General features: G+C 33.7%; 1 protein-coding gene across 3 annotated transcripts in view; it reads right to left on the bottom strand.

The window, feature by feature from the left end:
• Nucleotides 1–17,338, bottom strand: part of LOC119081719 (roundabout homolog 2) — a 92,098-nt gene extending 74,760 nt beyond the window's left edge. The window contains exons 1-2 of one of the 3 annotated variants that reach the window (XM_037190858.1): nucleotides 17,258–17,338; nucleotides 8,998–9,379 (exon numbers count right to left, since the gene is read on the bottom strand). In XM_037190858.1, the coding sequence (XP_037046753.1) occupies nucleotides 8,998–9,064 (67 nt within the window). In that variant the 5' untranslated portion in view covers nucleotides 9,065–9,379; nucleotides 17,258–17,338. Of the gene's footprint in view, nucleotides 1–8,997; nucleotides 9,380–11,014; nucleotides 11,287–17,142 lie in introns of those variants that run through there. The other 2 variants (XM_037190859.1, XM_037190860.1) reach the window with 2 other exon arrangements.
• Nucleotides 17,339–19,804: the final 2,466 nt, after the last annotated feature.

Genomic DNA, 19,804 nt, shown 5'->3' with positions numbered 1-19,804 from the left:
AATGTGAAAATTTATCTTTTTCATTTGGTTTTTCGATTACTAAATGTTTCCTCTTCTATTGAATATAGATGTCCTTTTATATAGAAATTTTATAAAATTAAAACTCTTGTGGAGTTATAACTTTAATCGTGGCGAATAATTTCAATCCAATCCATTCTACTCATCCCATTGATGATATAGGTCGATACATGATGTCTCATTTTGCTACTTTATTGCGCTTTAATGTGCCACAAAATGAAGTTTTTTTTTCTGATCGATTTTATTCTTATAGAAATTTGTAGAATTGGCAGAAGTTATACCTGTGCCTATACCCGGGAATTAAAATTTTTCTGTTACGTTTTATCTGTTTCTTTAAAACAACGATATATCGAAGTGCCTTCATTGCTCTTTTTATGTTTTTGAGTCAAATCGACTATATTCGTATGGTATTTGAGAAACCAAGATTCAGGAAATTTTCGCGAATTTAATTCCCTAAAATGAGCCCTGAGTTATATCCACAAGAAGATGTTGGTTAGAGAGAAAAAATATATCGTCACTTCAGGGTCATTTAAATCCAGTTCATTTTATTCATTCCATTGGTGATGTAGGTACTACCGTACATATTCATACTTCCATTCTCATATCTCATGTGCAATGAATTGAATTCACATCACATATACGGATGAAAGTTATAATTCCGTAACTGTTTAGACGATAGGAAAAATCTATTTGTATATTATATCGTCGTACTCATTAGGAATGCATAGAATTTATGTTTCTTCGCATTAGTTCTAACGAAAAGCAAGCAAAACGTGGGTATTGGTTGACTATCAACTATATATACTCTCATTTAACATGTTTCTGCCTTACAAGCATCACCACTCTTCCGTTCCACCTATATAAAATCATCGATGTCATTTAATTCATTCTATACACGAACCGCTGTGACAGAGACCGTCTAGTTAGAGTGCTGAATTAATGCAGGAAATACTTTCGAACAGCTGCTGATAAATACCTTAATTCAGCAGTAATAGATTTAATTGAAGATGAAACCACTTCTGATGGGTCCGACTACCATCGTATTATTAAAACTAACTACGCCGTTTATTCACTGTCTTTTACAAAATTCTACCTCATTAAATTCGACGAACTCATAGCATAATTGAATTGCTCCATGTATAATGCATGTAGAGTGGTACAATGTACACACATCTGAATGGTGGAGAGGGATTCTTTTGAATTTCGACTGACCGAAATCGGAGCTATTTATTCCGGGACTTTTTTATACATGCCTAGTTAGGCCTTGGTGCCTAGGCCCCAAAACCAGTCTCAGACAATTTTGATCTTCCACACCTGGCTGGTGGTCAACGGTGCGAAGTCGAAAAATGGGGTTTCGTAATCCGGATTTCATTTCCGTAAGGTTTCGAGGACACTGGCGTGTATGGGTTCATTGGAAAACTGTGTGTTTCACTCCGCCAAACTACTAAATATGGGTATCGCTGTAAAGCTGAGGTCCTACACATTCATAATAAGTAATAATTTAATAAAATAATTGCATTAGTGAGGTCACAGCACTCATCAAAGTTCACCGAGGTTACATCGATTTTCAGAAATTTTCCGGAAGTCATATTTTCGGCCGTTTATCATCAAATTCTATGAAGTTATTATTTGCCCCAGGAGTACTCGACCTCAGCTTTCCAACGAACCCATACACTCCAGTGTCCTCGAAACCTTACGGAAATGAAATCCGGATTACGAAACCCCATTTTTCGACTTCGCACCGTTGACCACCAGCCAGGTGTGGAAGATCAAAATTATCTGAGACTGGTTTTGGGGCCTAGGCACCAAGGCCTAACTAGGCATATATAAAAAAGTCCCGGAATAAATAGCGCCGATTTCGGTCAGTCGAAATTCAAAAGAATCCCTCGGAGCCCAAATCGAAATACATGCGAAAGAGGAAAAACAATAAACGAAATCATTTACTAATATACTCTCTGAAAATTATCTGTTAATGTTTTGGCAAAAATGTGTACACATTGGGTTTTCTCTTTTCTCTACATAAATTTCCACATAGATAGGGCAAATTAAATCTGAATCTGACATGCCAGCGTTTTGCTTTCACTGAAATTCCCGAATATTGGCATTGCTCCAACAGAATACTAAACATATTGAATCTCTTCAGTTGAGAATTGTTTTGTTGCCCGAACAAATTTCTCGACCTTTTTTCCCGGTGTACGAGTATATATAATATCACTTAAAGCGAAAATACACTCTTCGGCTCTATTATATGTTTTGGCATTTTGGGAAATTGAGTATAATTCAAAGGTTTTTATTTCAAAAATTTGCTTTTGTTGAGATGTAGTACTTTTTAGTTTGAACGAACGATTTCCGGTTGAATATTATGAAAACAATAGAAGTCTTTTCGTTTCGGTTGGAATTAAAATATCCTGCGGACAAAAGCCATATTAGCCGAGAGTACAAAACTGACTTATTATGTTATTATGAAAAAAAAAATATATGAAAAAAGAGAAATCTCGATCACCCTTCAACATTTTCTATTGTCCTTGTTAATCGATTTTATGTGTTTGATAACCGAAGCAAAAATCATATTGTTATCGGACTTCGAACGGCATAATTTGAATGTTTTTGCCGTTATGAATTCAAATCAGAAAATAATTAAATTTAAGTTTTTGAGGGACATCTGGAAAATCGTTTCGAAATGGATTTATGAAAAGATGAAAAATGAATTATTACGAAATGGAATGCTAAACGTTTGTTGAATTTGAAATGAGATCAAAATCAGCATTTTGGATGGAAGATTGGTTTCATATTATTTTGAATTTCGGTTTTGTTTGTTTGTTTTTGTTTGTTTGCTGTTATTACAGATGTTCCGCAACGTTAAACTATCATTTCATTTGTCACAAAGTTTAAATGACATGACATTTACAGATAAGTAAATGCTAGTTACATTATTTGATCGAAGCGGACATATTTTGAATCATGCTTATAAGATATTGTACGAACGTACATTGTTATTGCTCGCGTACGACGAGAATAACTTTAACATAAAGCTGTTTTGTGTAGAACAAACTTTAGCGAAAAGGTTAGTATTACGAAATTGTGCTATTTAAGAAACAGTACTAACATACCGATAAAACGATGGAAATACTGTTTTTTGTGTCAAATTTGGTGATTGAGAACTAGGTCAAAAATCACCCAAAAACCCATGACCATTACTCATCCCATTGAAGTATTTTACTGAAATAAGCACGGAGATACAGTTTTGCCATTGTGAATGGTATTGCCTCACCTCAAACTGTTGAGTAGAGCAAAATCATTTAAACCTTCTCTTCCAGCTCGTTATCTAGACTGACTGTCGCACAAATCACCCAAAAAGTACTTAAATAAATTGCAGAGATTTATTGTCATACTTTTCAAAAGTAATCAAAACCATATCCGGAAAATAATGCCAAAGCAATCCAGACATGAGACATGGACGGACATGGGCTAATATTTAAGTATCACGAACAAAATACACCAGTCATACAACCCGACCGCCACGTTTTATTATATTTTGTCCGAATCGCCATAACACGTAATGTCGTAGACATAAGATTATGTCCATACTCCCATCATACATACAAGCGACAAAAATTTATGCTTTTCGGAGGTTTTTCTACATTTATTTCGAATCGTAAGCTTTACAAGAAACGAAATATAAATAAAATGACAGCTTTACAATTTTTCTGTTTCCACATGTGTGTATGGCTTATATGTGTTTCTGGTGTATACTTTTTAGGAAAGTTCGTTCGACACAAGCATGGACCAAGTTCAAGACATCAGATATACATTAGCAAATAGAAAACGTAAAAGAAATGTTTCGCAAAAGCTTTGAACAAATGTGTTTCGACGAAAAACTTTTCTTTTCGTAAAATGTTTTGTTGTATTTGTGTCATACATAAATTTCGGTTGTTAAACGGAAACATTAGATTTACCCTCAATGGTCGTTTTTTTTTTGATAGCACTGCGAAAATTTATTCTCTTTGAAAGTATTACCGAGAATTCGTTTCCACTTGACAAAGGAAAATATTGTCTGGCATATAAGAAATTTGTTTGGAAAACTTTTCGTTATCATCTTTCCCGTTCAACAAGATATAATCGCAATATTTAAATGACAACGTCTCTATGATAATAAAAATGCAAAATAGAATATCTCTCTGTGTAGCGCAGTGGCTTCGAGTGCGGATGGAAATTTCTTTTATTAAATTTTATTAGTTTATTTACTACTTTAACGATAATAATAAAAAAGGCAAAATTTAGAATCATACCAAAGTGAATTCTACGAAAATTGTCAACGCGGAAACAGCGGCTGTTATAACATACAATTTCACACCTGTGATACAAGATTTGTAGCTGATAATTTATTGCGAAGTATTTTCAGAATTACAAGCAAAGCTAAGAGACGTCTTAAAGTGTGAAGATCTACGAGAAAATGGATTTCAGTATTTTATTTCTAAATTGGATTCGAACGACGTGTTGGATTTATGATGAATATAGGTGAAAGGGCGCCTTCGATCTGACAAAGGTATTAGTCCAATCAAAAATGCATCTTCCGTTCCGCAAACCTTACAAAATTACAATAAAGTGAGTAAGGTACTATTGTGATCTGTAAACTAATAATGTTACGAATATCTATCTCAATCGTCAAAAGAAATCAAAACTGTCTTGATAGCCCTTTTAAAATGAACAAGTCAACCACCACTGGAAACTATCTCTAAATTTGATTTATTTTAAGTAAGAACGTTCATAGTAAATTGTAATTTTTTAGAGAATTTAAACTCAATAAATTTTCTCTTTAATTCCTATTTCCTCCAGTGGACGGTAAAGTCAATGTAACAAATCATGTTAATGAACTTTTTTAAAATTCTGAGGGTAGCTGTGTATAAACCGGTGATAAAAATATAAGTTGGCGAGTAACGTGCAGTTCTTACTCTTTTTATTTTGTTCTAAATAGTTTCGAAAACTTATGTGCTGCTGACCCATCAACTATATAGGCACAGTATATTATATATACTATAATTTGTCTTTACAACTTAATGCATTAAGTAAATCATAAAATAGAGTTGGTGTGATAAGTTTTTCTTGTATAAATAAACTAACAAGCCAACGCTAACGTAAATTTAAATTATTAACGATAATGACTTTCAATCAAAAATAATTAAATTTATTAGAACATCAAAAATGTTTTAATTTCCTAAAGTGTTTCATCACAACCATTAAACTGGCAGCTTTAAGTACCTTTTAAAAGTCTTAGGTTAAGCGGTAGGTATATAAAATTTAGTTGGAAAGTATGGAAATTATATATTATTGCCAGGTGGACTTGGATATAAAACGTTCATTATTATTGCTGTTGTTTTTATAGAATTTTAAGCTGTTGTATTACATGTTACAGGAGAGTTACGTATACGATGTATATATATAAAATTATCATAAATCTTCAAATTGTGAATCGAAATCCTGTTCTTAAGAGATATTTTCAAATTTGTTCTATATTCGTATCGAACACGGACTCGGATTTATTTTTTGGTACACCTTCATGGGAAGATATACTATCGAAATCTCAGAATTTATAGTCAATTTCCATAATAATTTCCCACTAAATATTCATCGATTTATTATTTATATATAGCCACCCATTCGACCTGACACTATACAATGGCTTTTCTACCAAAAATTTCCTCTAACAACATTTTATAGGATCATAAAAATGCCAAAATCCGCCAAAATAAAAGCTATAAATCAGTTAAAATAATTCTATTATACCGGTGCGGCGGTAGGATTTAAATACGAAAAAAAGGTTGTTTTTCTATACGAGAGTTTTCTATTTTCATAAAGCATTAAATGGAAATGGATAGAAATGACAAGCCCATTTTAATTTATCTTGGACGCGAGTGACAGAAACTTTTCTTTTTTGATTTTCTTTTCATCGTGTCAGTTGGCGCAAAAAACTGAATGAAAGACATTAACGCGAAATTCTGTTATTATGCATACCGAAATATACATTTCCTTTTTCGTAAGATGGCTTCATCCATTCATTCATTTCGACCGAAACAACACAAATATATATTCGCGTGACTTTACCCGTCAAAAGCAAGTCAGAAAAGCTTTAGCATAATTGCGTTCTCTAAATAATTGGATTAGGGGCATTTTGATTAGAATAACAATACAAACGCCCCATTTCGTTTTCAACAACGGCAAAAATGTGAAGAAAAAAAATTTATAAATTATATAACATAAAGATTTTCATTGATGATAGTGCACAAAGGAAAAACATCGTACACCCAACCGACTATGTATGTATAGCATTAAAATGTGAAATATTATTTTGAAATTGTGGCGTCGTGTTTTTGTGTAACGCAATTTACATACTCACAATATCTTTTACAATAATTATAATATGGGAGTCGTGTTACCACTTTCTTAACAAAGAATTAATTTAATCGTATGAATAATAAATAAATTTCAGTAAAATTGTCGCTGGAGTAGTTCTTCAGTGTTAGCATTTAGTTTTATTTCGAATGTAATTCGTATTAAGACCCATATAATACCCATATTAAGTCATGAATAGCTAATAATGAATATATAACGTTAAAATTACTGGATTGCTAATGAGACGAAGTTTGGCAAGACAAATACGTTTTGAAATTGGACCGAAAATTTGATTGATGGGGTACTATATATTTATCTGATGCTCAGTTTCTTACAATTTAAAGTAACTCCTTCAGCAGCAATTGTTACAATGACAATAGTATATACTACACGCTGCGAAAAAATCTGTTAGTCTCGGTTGAATTCGGTTGAATTTTTTTTTTATTACACGATGTTTATGGAATAATAAGATTGTTCTGCAAATTTGGCCGTTGGAAAAGCATGATTTTCGGTTATATACGGGAATATATAATAACAAAAATGATATTGAAAAATAAGTCTTTGTCAGGTTTGAGGCGAATTTCATATGACATATTGAATAACGTGAATAACGATACGGTTCAAAGGTTTAATTTAAAACAATCTACAACAAGTTATTGACGGTAATAAATTACAATATCCATTACTGATGACTGTACGTAACATTTATTGTGTTATGCCTAACATGCATTGTTTATAGTTATAGAATTCTTAAATGAAACACGTCTGGTTAAGTGTAAGTTTCACAATGAATTTTTTTTTTTTATTTTATTTTATAAAGCAAGGCAACTTGATCAAAGCGACTAGATCTTAATCAAATTGGAATTCCAACATCCTCCCTCAATTTGATGACCTTAGTTAAAAGATAAAACAAAAAATTTAGAATTGAATTTCAACCTCCTCCTCATCAGATTCGGTCGCAGCAACGTTGGCAGTTTCATTCGCGCATTTCTTGCATTCCAAATTTTGGCCTGACCCGGAATTTTGAAGACATTCATTCTTGTAATGCCCTTTTTGTCCACAGTTGAAGCAAGTAACATTTTTCCTCGAAATAATCGAAAATGCAGATGAAGAAGATTGTCGTTCTTGTCCACTGTTACTGTTAATTTTTATGTTGGCATCACGTAGACGTCCCTTAACAAATTCCAATGTAAGTTTATCCACTGATAAAGTTTCCAATGCAGTTGAAACCGATTCAAATCTATTTGAAAGCGACACTAGCAGTTGACAAACCACATCCTCATCTTCTATTTTCGCTCCTGCAGCTTTTAAATCTCTGACCAACTTATCGAATTCCAACAAATGACTTTCGAGATCGTCGTCTTTTTCCATTTTTAAAGTCAGAAGCTTGCGTCGTAAGAACATTCTGTTTGCAACACCTTTGCGTTCATATACTTCACTTAGTGCTGTCCAAACTTCCTTCGGATTAGTTTTATCTTTTACATATTCGAGGTAATTGTCACCAATGCGTTGAACCAACATTGAATAACACTTTCTCTCCTTTTTTTCAAGCGCTTCCATTATAAGTATTCTTGCCGCTCGTGCTGCTGCCGTCTCGCCATCAGGTTCCATAGCTTCATCGTGTTCTCCACTTGTTTTCGTTAAGAAACCATCGATGCCATATTCTTTTAAAATGACCTCGGTCCGAAATTTCCAATTATTAAAGTTGACGCCTTCAAACATCACCACCTTTCTGATTTCTATTCTGTCTTCTTCCATATTATCCTGTGGCTAACTACCACAAAAACAAAAATTCCAGTGGTTGACTACCGCTGACACAATCCTGTGGTTGACTACCACGAACACAATTTTTCTCTGTGGTTGACTACCACTAAACTCTTTAATCACTGTGGTTGACTACCACGAAACAGAATTGTCCTTTATGAATGCTGGGCCTATAACCTATAGAATTCTTAAATGAAACACGTCTGGTTAAGTGTAAGTTTCACAATGAATTTTTTTTTTTTATTTTATTTTATAAAGCAAGGCAACTTGATCAAAGCGACTAGATCTTAATCAAATTGGAATTCCAACAATAGTTCTGCTTCTCAAAAATTCATAACATAGAAACTCTCCACATTCTCATCAATTTTCTTTTAATATTAAAATATTTATCCAAAACCAATAAAAAAACTGTTGGTTACAATAACAACGCCATCATGAAAAATATTCCAAAGGAAATAAAATATTATTATGCTTTGAATGTTATAGATACTGTCATATTAGCGTAGTAAAATGGTATGGTGTGTGTATTGATATCCCTGACAGAATCTATTCAGAAAATCAGAGTAAAAACAGAAAAAGGTTTGAGGGTTAATTTGGTTTTCTTTCGGGTTCTGGATTATTGACTATATTTATTCAGATATAAATTCCTCCGATAAAAGGTCAGAACGGAGCTGTGCCACTTTGCGGTTTGGGATAATAAATAACAACGCTTAAGCCAATACAAAAAAAAACCTTATTCAAACCAAACGCATCCAAGAATGAATCGGTTTCGTAAAAATAAGAATCAAAATATTGTTGTAAAATGTATTCAAATATTGAACTTACCGCTTGAGAAGACAAATAAATCAATCCAAAATAACAGTGAAATCAGCATAGTAGCTCCATTGCCCATTTTATTTTTTAATTGTTTGGGCTGGTGCGGTTTAAGAAAACCTCGGTTAAATTATGTACACTTAACACATTATTGTTTCTTTTTCTTCTTTATATATTTTTGTTATACCTCGTTTCTCTTTGAATTTTTAATTCACCAGTATTAACAACGATAAAACTACAATATTTAGGCTAATTTCGGTGGTTTTCATTCACATATTTTATTTAATTGCCTAATTTTCAGCATTTTCTTATCGTTTCCAATGTTAAATCATCACAACTAATGCACACAATTAACTCTTCCTTTTGTTAAACTTTTTCAAATTAATTTCGATTTCTGTAATTAAATTTAAATAAATTCCTTCCATTAAATCATTTCGAATGGAAGTAACGTTTCATGCTGATTCTGAGCGTAATCACACATGAAGATACAATTTTAAAAAAATATATTTTTTTTGATTCAATGAGATGAACAGTTATAAGGTAGTTAACGAGAAGAAGATAAAAAAGAATATCGAACGGTCTTTCATATTTCTTTTAAAAAATTCAAATATTTTATAAGGAGATAATTTTCGCTTCATTAAACGAGAATGTGTCAATTTTGTTGATAAAAATGTTGGTTTATCAGCAATAAATTCATAAAAAAATGAATTTGGTTTCGTGATGATTTTGCGTACAACGGGTATCGGGGAATCTGGCACACGGTGTCAAAAGAACGCACTCTTCAACTATGTAAACGGTGAACTCGCACACGCAAGTTTAATGCTGCAAAGCATTTTAGCCCTTTCATCGACTTAATGACTCCTACAAAATGTTGGTATTGGAAAATCGTGAGCGAGTTCACCTTTTACGTACTTGAAAAATGCGTTATTTTAGCACCGTGTGCCAGTTGCCAGTTTACCCCACACCTGGTGAAAGTATCGTGACACAAATCCAAGTCTTGTACTTCGTTTGTTTTAACATATACTATATACGAGCACAATGACCTTACGTTATCTCTTATTTTTCGTTGCTATCGTTAATGGATGATTAACCGTTTCTAAAATATTAAATGTCTGAAATTGACAGATAATTTCTAAAATAAAACTTATCATGTAATGTACAACATAATAAACCAAATATTCACTGTTGTGGTGTTGTGGAACAGTCCATAAAATCGTACCTGTTACACGTTACTTCGTTTCGTTCAAACGGCTATTATTTTAAAAATTGATTCAGATTTTTTTTTTTTCGGCATTTATAGCAACAGCATTGCGCAATAAAGAAATTAATTTATGACAAACCATTAAGTAAATTTTAGAAACGGTTATTGAAAATTTCAATCCTCTTCCATATAGCACACACACACACACACACACACACACAATCAAAAATCAATCAGAGCCCATCAATAAAAATAATGTGTATGTACATACAATGACCTGTCATTACCATTTAAGCGCATGCATAGAAAGTCGTCATATCAGTATAAAAATCAAATCTCGAAGCCTTTTTGATTGGCAATCCATTCAATATGAAAATTTATGATTATGGCAAAGAAACCAGCCGAACCACTTACATTGTAATGTAAAACCCGTGTGCAAAGTAAATTTCAAAGAGAATTTCAGAACAATAAACATATTATTTTCAAAACCGTGATCTAAAAGGGCAATTTACCTCGTTTATGCCAAATTTATATCAAGTTTTTTCCGACAAAATTGTATAAAACTTTATTTTATAATATATGTAGCACACTCCTCACGACGCTATAATCTTTCGACTTCAGTCATAACTTAACGTAAATGATTTCCGTACATACATAATATAATAAAATTTATAATAAAACAATACATGAAAATGTATGCGAAAATTATTGTATTCATATGTGGGGACGATTAATAAGGTTGTATATTTCAGTTTGGTATGAAAACCCATTATCACTGTCGAGCAAGACAAGCACCGAAAACAAAAGCGTTGAATAGAAAGTATTTACTTTATAATTCCTCGGTGATATATAAAGTTTTCTGCTCAACTCCATTCCAGACTGCCATGAATTTTGTGCTCGGAATTCGAGTAATACCTAAAACACATTTGCGGAGGTGCACAGAGGGGTTGTGTACATTGGGGATTTTAGTCGATTAAAGTAAACTTGAAGTGATTATATTTGAAATTAGTTTCGTTCGGATTATGGCCATTTATCCGGAAAATAGTAAGATGAAACTAAAACAATTGACGTTTACTCTCTCTGCTAGTGAAATGTCTGTTCTGATGGAGACGATGGAGAACAGTTTCAAGATTTAAAAAACAGAGATGATTCATGATTCAACATTCACTGATATTATCGACATAATATCAATTCCGTTTATCAATCGAGAATAAAATCTCCAAAAATGAAGAAATATAAAATCTTTATAAAGGGAATGTCCTGTCCAGACCATCCAATATTGATATACGATCTAAAACGAAATATATGCTCTTTTGTGCTTTTTTATGAGATCATAGATTCCAGGAACATCGTCGAAGGACCGCTCAACTTTTTAGGCATTATAAAATTTGCCTTAAAGAAATAGAGTCTATTGTGTTCATAGACGTAAAAATGTATAAAAAACCATTGCTTATGTTAGGATGTTGGGATATACATCGAATCATGATAGACATGAATCCATTCTAAGAGTCCAGTTCGTCAAATTGCACAGCCACTTTCGCACGAAAAGAACAGATTGTTTAAGTTCAGAATCACAAGGGGGGCTCTGACAGCTGTTCCATATAAAAATGTTGCGAAAGTGAAATCATCACACATTTTTCTATGTTTCCTGCAGTCTATATGGAGAAAAGTGGCAGTTGAATCTGACTAATCAAATCAATTGTAAAGAAGGAAATTTACATAACGAACAAACAAGGTGTGAAAGTGTACTAGATTCCAGTTCAATATGGATCTCATCAGCAAGATAATAAAATGCTACAACCAAATTTACGAAGAATAGATCAACGTCTACACCTGAGTGGATTGACATTGTATTTATTTTTGTATCCCTTATCTTTTCACATCTCGTTTCTTTTGATTTCCGGACATTTTATTCTATCCAATTTTCTTGTATTTGTCAATTTGCTCAATTTCCTTTCCTTCTATTTTCTTTTTTAATGTTACATTTTCCAAGAAATCAATTTAGAATGTCGAAATGTCAATGGGTTCTTGCCAAATTATAAAGATACCACACTCAAGAAATTGTTTCTTGAAATAATTTTCGCTTTTGTGAATAATCAAACTTGAAAAGTTTCGACAAACTTTGGGTCCTTTTAAACAAACCAATCTACTCCTCTGCGAACGTTAAGCAAGTACAAAATAGTCGCAAAGTTTGTAAATTTTCATGTAGAAAATAATTGCGAGAAGAAAGACTCCCATTTCCCTTAATAGAGCTAATTTGAATTTATACGTTTTAGATTTTCTGCAAAGAGTTTTCATTAGAGACGAACAACAATGGTTATAAATGCGATATATTATTATAAAACATTTGAATATACCCCCGCCTAGCACATGCTTTCATTTAATATAATTTTACATATAACATGGATACCACGCTGGAGCCCATTGTTTGCCAAAAATTTTACCCGAGCAAAATGTATGTAATATTTATTCAGTGATGGTGCTACTTCAGATAGAGAGATGAATGTGCGGTATCAGAAAAAAAGGATTATATTTGGATAAATGAATGGAAAGGAAAAGTTTTCCGTTCGGTTATTAGTGTAAGTATAGTTCCGAGTATTAAGGCAGTTACTCAGTCGATTTGAGTTATATAATTCAATGTATACAGCATATATAGCACTAACCAAATGGTATGTGATGTGGTGTGTTTTTTTTATTTGTACAAGATATACGACCAAAATATTTATCAAGAACAGTTATACATTATATCACTCACATTCATTTCCATCCAAAATCGATAATGAAATTGGTCGACACATTTCGTTAACCTTTTTATCTCGGTTTTTATGCTTGGTTGTTACAGGGAATTATACATACATTAGATGTATGAGTTATATGAAAATGTAGATACGTAGCAAAATTGTATGATGTACTGTGTACATGCAGAACCACATAAAAACAAAAAATAATTAGTGTCGAGGAGATTGAATCTCCCCTTAGTTTGAATCATATAACGAAATAACTAATGATACACCATTTCTGGAACGAAGCTGATAAGTTCGGTTATATTAAATTACATCAGGAGAGTGCACATAAAAAACATGTCGATATTGATTGCATTTCGTGTCCTAACCTCTTAGCATAGTGTACAATTTATGTTTATATTGTAAGTATATATCATATGAAACAGACTTATTTATGAAGACACCGCAGTTGTGGTTGTATTGGGGATACTTTCAACGAAACCTATGATTATATGTTGTTTTAAATTTGAAACAAACTTAAAATCAATATTTTCAACCTGTTAAAAAATGGCAAGCATAAGGTATTATAATCATTGAATCTGTTACTTCATTTGGTTTAACGTGAATGTAGTCTTTTAACAAAAGTGAAAGGAGTTTTTTAATTGTGATAAATCAGTTATGAACTCGTGGAAATTCGATTAATTTTGCTCAGATTTGTGAGTATAGAATGATCTTGTTCTAGATCATGAAACATAGATCTTGTGATTGTTAGTAATCTAACTAAGAAAATTGTGGATGATTGAGAGGATTCAGTAAATCTGAAAGCAGTTTGCCATTTAATGAAATTAGTTCTGTATTTTATTGACATTTTCCTGACACATGTGGGTAAAATGTAAAAATAATCCTGGTAGCGGGACAGTTCTCTCGGAACAACTACAATTTCCTTATGGTCTAATGCAATAACTACACCAGTAAAAATAATTGGCTGAATCGACTCGCCTTTACCAGCAGTGACAGTGTTTACCCGATTTGTTTCCCCCCTCGATACAAAATCTAATGTCCTGTTATTAAAAGTTATTATAATTTTCTTGTTAATAACGTACTATAGAAATGTAAATGAAATGCCTGTAAGCGCCCATTAATTTGAAATGTTTAAATAACAATAGCAAGTATTGAAAAGAGCTTAGAAAGTTCATCGTCTACTGAATATAGAATGTAAAAAATTAATGGAATGTGCAACATTTTAACGTCTGATAATAGACCATTAATAAAACAGTGTAACAAAAGTGCTTGTTAAGGTAAAGAAAATGTATTCTTCAACGTACAATTCATCCCTAACAGATAAATTTCAATCGTGCACTCATATTTCCATAAAGTGTTAAAACTTGTCTAGACGGCACAGACCCACTCAAATATCAAAATTATTTACTTATTCTTAGCCTCTTAGCCTTCTCAGAATCAAATTTAATTAACAAATTCATAAGCAGCAGCGTAATGTTTATATTATATATGCAAAAAGAAACAAGCATTCAACGTACATACATCTCCCAATCTCCGAACACACATTCAAATTTTTTTTTTTTTTTTTTTTTTTTTTTTTTTTTTTTGCATTATTTATTTATATTGATGCGACAAAAAAGACTGCTCACAATAGTGGCGCAGCCAGTAAAAAATCGATCTTTTCATATAAAAAAAATTACAATAAATAAAAATCATCAATTTTCTTCTTCCCTAATGTTCCCAAAATGCAAGCGGCATTTCCACGTTGTATCGCGATTGATAATCTTTGTAAAAGATAGTCTTTCGATTTAGCTTCACCAGTTGCTTTTTTCATTAAAGAACCCAATTTGTCTATGAATTTCTTTGTTTCTGGGCCCATACAACCTAGCGTCTCGAAAGCGAGTGGCGTTAGTAAATAATTTTGTTTTAGAGAAATATAATGGTTATGCTTATGTCTCTCAGCTTTGTCTGCTATTGTGCGAGCTTTCTTTGAAGAATCATTAATATAAGAAGCAGCCATAGTATCCCTCACAGTCACATCCCACAAGAGTGATTTACCATGACTCCACGGTATCAACGTCATGCCGTCTGGTCTTTTACCATCATCTCTTGACACACCTGGGGGCTGTATAATATTTGGAACACCTGCACTAGAGAAAGCATGAGCGAAGATGTTATTCATAGTATCATGTCTAGCAAATTTTCCTTCTGCGCATTTAGCGCAAGATAGACCATGTAAACCATCTCTTTCTACCATTTTACCGCAAATACATTTGTGTTCCTCACATAATTTTGAACCTACTCTAAGTCCAACAGCAATTCTGGCAGAGTTGTTATCCAATAACAATCCCAATTGACTCGATGGGATCACTTGCAGCCACTTTGAAGATTCTTTAGTTGATGACGCAAGTAATCGTGCACGAGTCCTAAGATCACCATTTTCAAACAACTCATCGAATTGATGTTTGATCTTCGGAAGATCCCAATTCCTTTGTTCTTTTTTAAGCGTATCGGTTTCTGGAACAAAATTGCGTGGAATTTCATCGATTAATTGTAAAATCTGATCATTAATTATTTTTAAGTTAAACTTTTGGAGTATGACATCACACAATTCTGACGATGAATAAACAGATGATAAATAGGCCGGTATTGCCAAATCCTCAACTCTCCTAATACCTATACCACCATAAGACAAAGGAAGAGATGCCTGATCCCATGACAAACCTTCTAATCTCACATTCGTAATAGCCTCCAATGTCGACCGAAACATCTCATCAACAGATCTAAGATGATCGGGTAACAAGTAGGCTCTAGAAGTACGCATCAAGTAATTAAATCTACAACCACTCAACGACTTCCTGAAAACACACAAAGCAGGATGGACATCCATCAGTTTAAGTCGGTCACACATCAACTTAACTGATTCGGTCTTAGAAGAAAACATCCTCTTTAAACCTGTCTCAAAGATTGGCGTACCTAACAACTCTAAAGAAGATTCATCAACCTTCTTAATACCTGGTAACAAAGCTGATATTTCAGCGTACATATGCGCTTCTTCATCAGGGGTCGCATTTATAAAGAAAACCTCACACTTCTTCGTATTCAGGCGTAGTCCTGAAACGTCATAAAACGATAATACTTTCTGAATATCAACTAAAACAGTTGATAATTCATCACCTATAGTACCATCGTCCAAATACCAGCCATTAAATCGCGACAAAAGGGAATGCGTCATTCGCATTATACCTATACAGAAACCTGTAGGACCTAATGGGTCTCCCTGCTGATAGCCTCTTTGAGACAACAAAGGATTATCGGCGAAATACAGATTTGAAACAAGTCGATATGCTTGCTGTAGCAAGGGAAACAACTCTGGGCAAACATCTTTTACCTCTCCTAACATAAACTTCCTAAAAAGCATATTAAATGCATTCTCAAAGTCAAACTTAACAAGAGCCATCGGCTTATCATGCCTAGTCTTACAAAATTCACGCACAGCGTGAACTAAAGCTTCAGCTCCCCCTTTAATTCCGAATCCAAACTGAAAAGGTTTCAGTTTCCTCACCAACTGTTCCCTAATCTTATAATTCGAAATCTTCCCTGCAACACGTCTCCAAACTAAACCTACAGCAATTGGTCTTACATCGTTCTCTCCTTTATTAAGAGCAGTTAACGATGCACCAAAGAAAACCTTCAAAACATCCTTTTGCACTAGACCTGATCTAATAATATCTATCAAGGAAGACACAGTTTTAAGCAATTCATTAGCTGAATCACCACAAGTGAAAGATGTCAAATCTTTCAAGTGTCTCGGTCTTAAACCCCCTATCCCTCCTGACGAACTTAAAGGGAAGCTCCTAATAGCCTTAACAACATCTCCTACCTCAGTCGGTGATATCTCGAAGTCTAATTTCACCTCTTCGAAAGTACCCCCTTCATCTACTGGGTGTTTAGTCTGAAGCTTAGCAGCAGTCTCAACAGTCTGCGGAGCCAATGACTCATTTGAGCACAAAACTCTCAAAGCACCCTTAACATCTCCCTCACTCACTTTTCTAGTCGCCGTCTTAATGACAGAACTCTCCTTATCCACAGCCTTAAAGCTAAAAGGCACTCCCTTAGTTTCTAAAACCTTAGACATTTCGGTATTAACTGAGTATATCGTACATGCGACGATCCATTCGGCGTATTTGAATTTTATTTTATTTTATACTGTCTCTCGAATTAAAAATTTACCGAATTATTATGTTTCCATTGCGCTAATTAACCTGATTAAAATTATTTTTGAACGCGCACACAAACACACAAATTTATACATTTGCTAACAACATTTTCTTCAGATTAACTATACCATTCCATCATAAGAGTAATCCAGGGTTAAAATGCACGTTTGTAGCTATGGAGCACGAGCCACATTCGACTACAATCTCATTCAAAGGACCGACATAAACTGAATACTGAATTCTTGTTTTGATGATCAGATGCACTTTGCTTTGTGTGAGAGAATGTGTTTGAGAGTCAAAATAATTTAGCGACATCTTATGATTTCTAGCTGTAAAAAAACGAGGTAACGGTAGAAGGAAACTGCTGGAAAAAGTATGTTGAGCTTTTGAAAATCAACTATTTGCTAAATAGTACCTGAGAAATTTCCACAGAGGTCGCTGCGTCGGCGTTGCTTCAAAGTTATGAACCATTTCAGTTGGAAAGAAATTTTAAAAAGTGAATTACTTCATTTAATTTTACATTAGTTTTACGAAACAATATTCAATACCATTAATTATTATCGATAGTATTCGTCTATGAAAGGAATGGATATTCATGTTCCTTTCAACGTTAAGGTTTTCATGACACAATAAAATACTATTCGAAATTGGAGTGGAAGATAATATTTTTGAATGTAAGCGACTAGATGCATTCTCCTTTTTTTGTTCCCAAACCGAGGATTTATTTACGCAGAAGGGGTTAAAATCAGTTGTCCAGAACAGATATGCAAATAACTATTATCAGCATATAAATTGAAGAACATCTTTTAAGAAGTTTTGAAAAAGTTTATTTGAGTTCAGCAAGGAGATTTTAGGTTTTAAAGATTTAAACAAAATGAACACTACATAGATAACTTAGCACAAACACTTTACCACGAGCACAAAACCAATCATCCAAGATAAGTAGGTAAGTACGTATGCAATTTTTCACACAAAGGGACGAAAACTCGAGAAGGGATGTGACACCCCTGTAACTAAAGGTGTTATCTTAAAGCTCCTCAAAAGTGGATGCTTTCGCACTAATTTATTTTACCGGAAAAGTACCCACAATTAAACTAAAGCGTTTCCGCTAAAATGTAATTTTTAAGAGTCAATTCGCCAAAACTTCAACCAAGTTGTATGAAACATGAAAACAAGCCATCAGCGATTTTCGGCGGGTACACAGTAATCGATTCAGGTGATCCTCCTGAGTCATTTGCAACAAAAAAAAATCCTCGAAATAATTATGTTTTCACGCCAGAAATCATGAAAAAATGTACTGCGCGAGGGTGACCAAAATAGTTTTTGTTGCATATCACCAAGAATACGTAACGCATTTATCTGAAATTATGGTCATTGGTAGAGGTGTTGACGCCGCGTAAGCTGGCCTTTAAAACATTTCGAAATTTTTCGTGTATGTGGTGCAGTAGCTATTTTAGGGGAAAAAAATTCCAACTTTTGCAGAGTGTTTTCAAAAAGTTACAACGATAGACTTCGAAGATATGGGTGTCGTTGGGTAGGTAGTGACCTCTACTATCCATGACACCATGAACCTACCGCGGCACGACTTTCGTTGAGCTTCAATTTTGATTGAAGTATACTAACACAAAAATTCTCTATAATTCCACTTTTCTTCGCGTCTATTTCAATTTTTCTGACGTATGTGACAATTTTAAATCAGGGCTGCAGTTACTGGCACCTTACGCTTCGGGAAATTTCGTTTAGGACCTATAAAATTTGAAACAAAACCAACTGATTCAATTGTGTCATATGTTCCTCGGGTATCTCCAGACTTCCTAGTATGGCCAGTGCGGCACTGTATCAAGTGTTTACTAGCATATTAGAATCATATTTTGTACTTTAGCCACTTACCGGAAGGATTTGGAAATATGTCGAATTTTTCGTATTCGTACATTTGTGAAAATTTTCCAAATCCTTCCGGTAAGTGGCTAAAGTACAAAATATGATTCTAATATGCTAGTAAACACTTGATGCAGTGCCGCACTGGCCATACTAGGAAGTCTGGAGATACCCGAGGAACATATGACTCAATTGAATCAGTTGGTTTTGTTTCAAATTTTATAGGTCCTAAACGAAATTTCCCGAAGCGTAAGGTGCCAGTAACTGCAGCCCTGATTTAAAATTGTCACATACGTCAGAAAAATTGAAATAGACGCGAAGAAAAGTGGAATTATAGAGAATTTTTGTGTTAGTATACTTCAATCAAAATTGAAGCTCAACGAAAGTCGTGCCGCGGTAGGTTCATGGTGTCATGGATAGTAGAGGTCACTACCTACCCAACGACACCCATATCTTCGAAGTCTATCGTTGTAACGTTTTGAAAACACTCTGCAAAAGTTGGAATTTTTTTCCCCTAAAATAGCTACTGCACCACATACACGAAAAATTTCGAAATGTTTTAAAGGCCAGCTTACGCGGCGTCAACACCTCTACCAATGACCATAATTTCAGATAAATGCGTTACGTATTCTTGGTGATATGCAACAAAAACTATTTTGGTCACCCTCGCGCAGTACATTTTTTCATGATTTCTGGCGTGAAAACATAATTATTTCGAGGATTTTTTTTTGTTGCAAATGACTCAGGAGGATCACCTGAATCGATTACTGTGTACCCGCCGAAAATCGCTGATGGCT

The sequence above is a fragment of the Bradysia coprophila genome, unplaced genomic scaffold (genome assembly GCF_014529535.1).
Source record: "Bradysia coprophila strain Holo2 unplaced genomic scaffold, BU_Bcop_v1 contig_358, whole genome shotgun sequence".
Taxonomy (NCBI): domain Eukaryota; kingdom Metazoa; phylum Arthropoda; class Insecta; order Diptera; family Sciaridae; genus Bradysia; species Bradysia coprophila.
The sequence above is the reverse complement of the archived record's forward strand: the minus strand, read 5'-3'. Positions and strand labels throughout refer to the sequence as shown.